This window comes from Eumetopias jubatus, unplaced genomic scaffold, assembly GCF_037043125.1.
Source record: "Eumetopias jubatus isolate StellerSeaLion01/CBP00866 unplaced genomic scaffold, mEumJub1_p1.0 scaffold_160, whole genome shotgun sequence".
NCBI lineage: Eukaryota > Metazoa > Chordata > Mammalia > Carnivora > Otariidae > Eumetopias > Eumetopias jubatus.
The window spans coordinates 222,509-231,288 of record NW_028274966.1 but is presented as its reverse complement, the minus strand read 5'-3'; the positions used below and the strand labels follow the sequence as shown (position 1 = coordinate 231,288).

The 8,780-nt window shown below is 42.4% G+C and overlaps 1 protein-coding gene across 1 annotated transcript; it reads right to left on the bottom strand.

Moving 5' to 3' along the window:
* Nucleotides 1-2,753: 2,753 nt before the first annotated feature.
* Nucleotides 2,754-8,336, bottom strand: KRT40 (keratin 40). The gene is made up of 7 exons (XM_028089901.2): nucleotides 7,890-8,336; nucleotides 7,090-7,172; nucleotides 6,675-6,831; nucleotides 5,114-5,275; nucleotides 4,910-5,035; nucleotides 3,373-3,593; nucleotides 2,754-2,853 (listed from the first exon to the last, which is right to left on the bottom strand). The coding sequence occupies exons 1-7, from the start codon at nucleotides 8,334-8,336 to the stop codon at nucleotides 2,754-2,756; spliced, it is 1,296 nt and encodes a 431-aa protein (XP_027945702.2).
* Between the last annotated feature and the right edge of the window lie 444 nt (nucleotides 8,337-8,780).

Sequence of the window (8,780 nt, the reverse complement as noted above, 5' to 3'; positions counted from 1 at the left end):
CTGTGGTTTTATCTTCCTTGATCAAATATAGTTCAGTTGTAAAGTCAGGATATTGACATGGATACAATGTGTATATAATACACGATGTAGATGTGTATATTTCTTTCACATATGTAGATTCATGTAACCACCACAGTACTCAAAATATGCAACTATTCAGGGGCGCCTGGGTGGCTCAGTTGGTTGGGCAACTGCCTTCGGCTCAGGTCATGATCCTGGAGTCCCTGGATCGAGTCCCGCATCGGGCTCCCTGCTCAGCGGGGAGTCTGCTTCTCCCTCTGACCCTCCTCCCTCTCATGCTGTCTCTCATTCTCTCTCTCGCAAATAAAAAATAAAATCTTAAAAAAAAAGATATGCAACTATTCAATCACCATAAAGAGTCATCATGCTATGCCTGATTTGTTCTCTATCTCTGTAATCTTGTCATTTCAAGAATGTCATATAAGTACAATCATATAATATATGACCCTTCAAGATTGCCTTTTTTTAAAGATTATTTATTTATTTATTTATTCATGAGAGACAGAGACAGAGAGAGAGAGAGAGAGAGGCAGAGGGAGAAGCAGGCTCCCAAGGAGCAGGGAGCCTGATGTGGGGCTCGATCCCAGGACCCTGGGATCATGACCTGAGCCGAAGGCAGATGCTTAACCATCTGAGCCACCCAGGCGCCCAAGATTGCCTTTTTTCACTCAGCATAATGGCCTTGAATCTTGAGAACATTTTGGTTGTTTCCAGTTTTTGGCTATTACAAATAAAGCTGCTATGAATAAGTGTGTATTTTTTTTTCAATACTTTACTTTCAGCCTCCCTGTATCATTGTATTTGAACTGAGCTTCTTGTTGAGAGCATGTAATCATGCTCTTTTTATCCACTCTGCCACCTCTCTCCTTTAATTAGTGTATAGAGACTGTTTCCATTTGCTATAATTATTGATATGGTGGGGCTTAAGTCTATGTTTTATTTTTTGTTTTCTGTTTATTCCTTCTGTTTTCTCATCTCTCTGTCCTATTTTCCTGCCTTCCAGTGGATTCCTTGAATATATTTTAGAATTCCACTTTGATTTATATATAGTGTTTTAAGTGTATTTTTTTGCATAGTTTTTTAAGTAGTTGCTTAAGGTATTACATTATATATATACACACACATATATACCTTATCATGCTCTATTGGTGTTGACATCACTGCAGGTGAATATAGAAACCTTACCTCCCTTCATGTCCCTTGACTATCCTCTTCGTGGAGATTTTTTTTTCTGTTTGCATCTGCTGGTGTTTATGGGTTGTTGGTTTCTCCAGCTCCCAACACAGGATATATGAGGCCAAAAGAAAACCTAGGGAACTTGCCACCATGCTGTTCCTTGGATATGATTCTAGTTGGTTTGGCTTCTTCAACCTTTCAGAGTCAGCTTATATTTGTTTTATATGTAATTTCTCAGGTTTTTAGTCAAACTTAGGAAGAGGAATGAGGAAATATACATCTATTTCATTTTCTGGAGGTGGAGTTCTCTGTTTTGCTTTTTAAATGTGTGTGAATAATTATTCTTATACCCCAAAATGTCCAATAACAGACCAATGTACCTTATGGTATTTTATTTATTTATTTTTATTAAAAATTTTTCTTAAAGGATTTCATTTATTTATTTGTCAGAGAGAGAGAGAGAGAGAGAGCACAAGCAGGGGGAGCGGCAGGCAGAGGGAAGAGCAGGCTCCCTTTTGAGCAAGGAGCCCAGTGCAGAACCTGAGCCAACGCAGATGCTTAACTGACTGAGCCACCCAGGCGTCCCTACCTTATGGTATTTTATGCAGCCACTAAAATAATGGTTACAAGACAATCTTATATGTTTATTGGGATTGAAAATATTTACATGACATAGTGAAAAAATAGGTTACTCAACTATGTGCATATGTAAATATGATTACCACCATATGGAAAAACCTCTTATAAGAAAGAAAGCTAGGGGCGCCTGGGTAGCTCAGTTGTTGAGCGTCTGCCTTTGGCTCAGGTCATGATCCCAGGGTCCTGGGATCGAGCCCCGCATTGGGCTCCCCTGCTCTGCGGGAAGCCTGCTTCTCCCTCTCCCACTCCCCCTGCTTGTGTTCCCTTTCTCACTGTCTGTCAAATAAATAAATAAAATCTTTAAAAAAGAAAGAAAGAAAGCTGGAAGCTCCCAAAATACTGACAAGGATGTTTGGGGTGTGGAATTGTAACTGACTTTTTTCCCCTTTCATGTGCCAAATTGAAAAAAGAAAGAATCCTGTACTTTTATAATTACAAATAAAATAACATATATTCCTAAATTTCCTCTCAGAAAGATACATACAACTGTCTTCCAAGATATATGACATTTTGCATGGATTAGTTAATCTATTTGTATTTGAGGAGTTAAAAATTATTTTCAGCTTCAGTTTGTGCAAAAGGAAACTATTACCATGGGTTTAGGCCATTACCTTGACATCACATGATATTATATCCACAGTTATAAGTCACAAAGCTGTATTTACCATGCTAAAGGAATGAAACACATTTTATTTGGAGATTAGCAAGAAAGTTTTATAGACTCCTAGAATATCACAAATAAGCAGGCAGGAGAGGAAATGATAAAGCAGAAATAGAGTGAGGATGTTTAGAGGTCAATTTTAGGATAGAAATGCCTTCTTGACTTTCAGGCTTGGATGTCTGTGATTGAAGCCACATCTCCTTTCCGGGACACTGTGGCTTTGATTCCTCCATCTGCTGCGCAGGGGGGTTAGGATTCATGTACAGCAGTTTTCGACTGTGCAAATCACATACACCGAGCATGGCTCACAAGTGTTGCTTGATGTGCTTACGGCAGGACACGGGTTACAGGGAAGCCTGTGGAAATTTTGAACTAAGCTTAACAAGGGAAAGCGAGATAAAATTTCAACTCAAGAAAGATCATGCCAAAATTTGCCCTGCAGATGATGTTCTGCACACTCTTTGCCGAGTAACATTTGACTTTAGCCTATTTCAGGCCTGCGCCCAGCATTGCCACTTCATGCGCACGGCAGCCGTGCTAGCTGAATACAGTTTTATGTGTTTACTTCACTTTGCAAATGTCGTCTTATGCATGTTCCTGACTTCCCTTTGGCGGAAGGCAGGAACAAAGGGAGACCCCCCAGCATGGAATCTTACATACGATTCTTGATCTGCTTTAGAACTTAGAATACTTTTAAACACTTCTACTGTCATGTGATTAGCCTCAGCCGTTTTTGTTTGTTTTTTACTCTTGTAAGGAGATTCTTTAATGCATTAGGGATGTTTCACCTCGGGCAGATCTTGAGGAAGCAGGATTCTCCTGCATGAGCCTCTTTGTGACTTGGGGGATTTTGAGAATAATCGTGTGGAGCTTGCCTGCTGTCCTCACTCTCAAGGAGACCCCGGTACGTGTTGATCTCACACTCCAGCCGGGCTTTTGTGTCGAGCAGCAGCTCGCACTCCTGGTTCTGCCGCTCCAGGTCACACCTGATCTCAGCCAGCTGGGCCTCCACATGATCAATCAGGCACTGCATCTGGGCCAGCTGGGAGCTGTACTGGGCCTCCGTCTCTGCCACGGTGCATTCCAGAGATTCTGTCTGCAGAAGGAAAAGAGTGTATTCAGAAGGGCTGTGTCTCATAGTCCGTGGGGCCAGAGTGCCTGTTTTCAAATCCTGGCTCTACCCTAGTGCTGCCATGTGACTTTGAGAAAATGACTTAGCTTCTCTGAGCCTCTGTTTTATTCTATAAAAAATGGGCAATGCAAAGTACCTAACTCATAGGATGGTTGTGAGGATTAAAGGAATTCATATGTGTAAGGCACTTTGAACAGTGCCTGGAAAAAATTTTAAAAGCTGTATAAGGGTTAGTTATTACTACCATCACTATGCCCACTGCAACCTGCAACATACTGGTGTAGCTTAAGGAGGATCAACAGCATTTGAGAGGAGAAACTGAGAATGGGCTTGAGGCAGGGAGGAGCTGTGTAGAAAAGAGGCTCTGGGATTGAACCAGCTGGATCCAGCTTCCACTTTTGCCTCTTAACAACTGCATGACCCCTGCTACTTAATCTGAATCTCAGTCTTCCTCATCTGTATAATGGGGTTAATAAGGGGATTTACCCCATAAAGTTATTGTGAGGCTTTTAAGGCTCTCACAAGATGAAAGTGCAGCTATTATTCACCCACATAGTCTCTATAGGCCCTAACGTGGCACAGACAGTGGTGTTCGACTGAAACTGGCTAGGGTGATCTTCAAAGCATGGTATTCTTTTTTTCTTAAGTTGTTTATTTATTTTAAGTAATCTTTACGCCCAATGTAGGGCTTGAACTCATGACCCCGAGATCAAGAGTCACGTGCACCTCTGATTGAGCCAGCCAGGCACCCCCAATGCATGGTATTCTTGTTGCTTGGTGGAGTGGGGTGCAATGAGGGGTCTGGTTGAGGTGTGGATCCTGGGAAAGTTTAGGGTAATGGTAGAATGCAAAGTTTGAATACCATTCTTTTATATGATGATGAGCTTGGGAAATTGGCCTGAATCCAAAGAGAGTTAAAACCCACCAGAATGCTTGAGTGCCTTTGGCTCAGAGGTTCCGCTCTCATTCTGCTCCTGCTCTCCTGCTCTCTCTCTCTCTCCCTCTGTCTCTGGAAGGTGCTGCAGGATCGTGCTCAAGCCCAGGAGGGAAGGTCAGGGCATCCCGTTGGGGCAGTACAAGCTGTTGACCTATCACTTCTGCTTCTAGTTAGGTAAACAGCAGTATTTGGGAAAGGCAAGGAAATATAATCGTTGCAAATCAGAAATTCAGACTTTCTGCCATGTGAACTGTGGGTCTCTCCTTGGGGTTACGAAAGAGGGGTTAGCATCTCAGGGTCTGATTCTTCAGTGAGAAAAACAGAGCTGTCTTTCCTTCCATACCAGGCTTTGCTGTGCTTGGAGCTCAATTTCCAGAGCATTGGCTGTGCGTTTCAGTTCCAGGATCTCTGTCTGGCAGCCCTGCAGCTGCTTCGCGCTGCACAACTGCTGCTGATTCAGCTCCTCGGTCTGAAACACAGGTATGATTAGAGAATGCAAAGAAGGCAGAAGCCTGGAAGCCTGTCATTTCTTGCTCTGGGTGCTGACCTGAACAGCGAACCATTCTTCCACGTCTCTGCGGTTGTTGGCGAGCACTGTTTCATACTGACAACGCATCTCATCCAGGACCCTGTTGAGGTCGATGGTGGGGGCAGTGTCCAGCTCCACACTGAGTCGGTCACCCAGCTGTCCATGAAGCAAGTTGACCTCCTGGAAGAGGGAATGGAGTAAAGAAAGTCACAGAAGGGTGGGGAAAAAAATCTACTTTGACATCCCAAGGGCATCCCATTTCCGGAGAAGTGAGTAAAAGTGTGGGATTTAGATTCAGATTGCTTAGGTTGAATCTTTTTTCATCACTCAGTTTCTGCATCTGCAAAATGGGTATAATAATTTTGCCTTCCCCAGAGAGTTATTGTGAGAGATATGAGTTAATGTTCATATAAAGCACTTATGAAAGTCCTTGGCACATAGGAAGATCTCAGTAAATGCTATTATGATCAACACATGCTCAAAGGGAAAATATACTGTTACATCATTTAACTACTCACTTTGTAGCTTCATCAACATGAGATAATCATATCCTCATATTTTATGATTTTAAAAAGTTTATAGATGTAGAATATTTTAAAATACTGGTCCAAATATTGCATAAGATGTTATCGCCTTTCTGAAATGGCCTTCACACTCTGTGTTTGTCAGCCTGATTTTCATACCTTATGAATTAGAGTTACATGTGGCATAATGCCTCTAAGGAAGGCCATTTGTAAAGTTACCTCCTTCACAAAAGCAATGGCAGGTGAACAGTTTGGTTCTTTCATGTGATACTGGCCGGGGCCCATTTCACATGTACATCCAAAGCTATGCCAGAGTGATCAAGCTGAACAACATTAGTGCTGTTAGAGGTTAATTGGACGCTTGGCCAGGGTCCCTAATAAGAAAACAGGGAGCTGGGACAGCTAAGACAAAACTACACTAGCATCCTGTTTTATAGCATAGACAAGGCCACAATAGCATCCCATCTAGCAGCCTCTGCAGGAGTGACTTTTGCAAAACATCCTGAAACATAACAATTAACCATAAAACATTGGTCACTATCACAAGTTGAGGCAGTTAGTCTCCAGATGTCAGCCCCAAAGACCAGCAACGTGTGAACAATAACCCTATAGGTAGACAGGTGCATGATCAAAGCCCTGGTTGGCACACCTTAACAGCCAATCCACAGGTGACCCACACTCAGGATGTTCAAGACAGTTCCTCGAAAGAGCTTATAAAAACCGCTAGATTTGAACACCAAAACGGCCACCCCTCTCAGGTCCCCTCCCACTCTGGGAGCTTTATACTATCACTCAATAAACTTTGCTTTGCTGCCCACCACTCTTAGTCTGGCTTACTTCTTCATTCTTTGAAGCGGTGTGACCAAGAACGGTGGGCACTAAGGGCACAAAAATCCTACAGGATTTTTGTTGAGGTGAAGTTACTCAGTGCCTTGAGTAATTTCGTTCCAGCTTTAGCAATATCCGCCCAGTTCAATTTATATACACAACACGAAATCTATCAGTTTGACTTTGTCACTTCTACATTCGTTCAGCAATTTTACCACTTTCCTCACCTCTTGGTGGTTTTTCTTAAGGCAAAGGAGATCTTCCTTCAGAGATTCCACATGGGCCTCCAGATCAGCTTTGCACAGAGTCAGCTCACGCAGGATCCCACGCAGGCCGCCAATGTCTGTCTCTACCAGCTGGCGAAGAGATAGTTCCGATTCGTACCTTTCACAGCAAAAGAGATGCAGACTGTGCTTACTTTGCTAGACACTGTGCACAGTGCTGGGCATGCTGGTGAGTGACACAAGGACTCAGGGAAGCCATATCCCAAATAATAAATGTGAGCTTTGGGAGCATTCTTAGCTTAAAATAAATCTTATATAGAGAATATTTGTGGTATGTGCACACACACGTGTGTGAGAGAGACAGAGAGAGAGAGAGAGAGGCAACCATTAATTATTTTCAAATTCAAATTTAACTTACTTTGACCTAAAGTCATCGGCAGCCAGTCTGCAGTTGTCAAGCTGAACGGCAAGTCTAGAATTCTCTGCCTTCGTGCACAAGATCTGGTGAGTAAGTTAGTTATATGTAATAGAGGGCTCTTTGAAAGAAACCTAAATATCTATTTATTTAATAACTATGCCATTATTTATCTTTTAAAAGTCTTTATAAGAAAGTATAAAATAGCGTTCAGCCTATTTTTCTTATTAACCATGTCGCTTCAGTGAAGAAAAAAGCAGGACCAATTTATAAAAGAAATATAGAAAAAAAAGCGTTCGTTTTTCAGTGGCCTAAGGCATTTTGCAATATTCCTTGGCAGTTGAACTCGGATTTTTCTCCATAGGTAGTTTGTATTATGACTCTGTCCCCATCCATGATGATAAAAATTCATCAGTAAGAAAAGAAAACGATTACTAGGGTGACATTACATGATTAAAAAGATGAAATATCAATATCTGTGTTAAAGATGGAAATATAAATGTCCAGCGTTACATACAGCAAAAACTTTAGGTGTAATGCAGTTTTTTCTCATACTCTGGATGATAGTCTAGATGTGAGTGAGTTTATTTTGGCCACTCAATGATTACTGGCAGCCCGGCAGGTAATACTGATGTTTGCTGACTCTCAGCCCACCACCTGTTGCTCTACATCACACTACCTCTTGGAAGACCCCTTTCCCTGGGAGACTTCCATAGAACAGCCTTTTTTTTTTTTTTTTTGTATAAAGATAAAGCAAATCACAGATTGGGAGGGTGGAGCATCAGGGCAATGAAACACCAGACCTTTTTCTGGAGCTCTTCGATGGTGTCGAAGTAACGCTGATAATCGGGGCACACCAGTGGGATAGCCTCTTCACATTGTTCTCGGATCCTGCATTCCAGCTCTGCATTCATCTCCTCCAGGCCATGCACCTTCTCCAGATAGCTGGCGAGTCTGCCATTCAGGAACTGCATCGTCTCCTTCTCATTGCTGTTGAACACCCCATCCTCACACCAAGCACAGTTCCCCACCAAGCACGGAGTATTACAACTCCCAGCAAAGTAGCATGGTGTGAGGCAACCAGCTGGCAAGCGAGACCTGGGTAGGAAGCTAGGAGTCTGGCGTCTGGATGTAGCAGGGGTGCTGGGGAGGCAAGTGGTTTCCATGGAGCAGGTTGGAGCAAAGGCACATTCAGAAGCCCTGGCACAGGATTCAGAAGAGCAGCACGTGGGGGAACACTCAGAAGTCATCCTGTTAGAAGCGGAGAACAAAGACGAGTTGCAAAACTCCAGCTGACTGGCTCCCAAAGTCTCTTTCCCTCCTGAGACTTTTATACAGCCCGCAAAATGGGTATTTACAGAATGTACCGGATGTTCTGCTTATCATTGTTGGTGCCAGTTTTCATATGAACATTTATTAGTGTTGTTTGTTTGCTGAGAAGAGTTTTATGCCTCATAAAAGAGGCATAACTTCAGGTTACTAAGGAAGGGCCTATTTCCATGTGCCAGTAGGATAAAATGCTTGGTTCAGAAAATCTTCATAGGAAGCATTATCTTTTTTTGGTAGAATACGGAAAAGGCAGAGAAAATTTGGCCACTCAGTAGTTACAGATACAACTGATTACAAATAACGAAAATAATATTCCCACAGATTTTGCTCCTATGTATTGGAAATGGTTTATATATCCTTTTAAA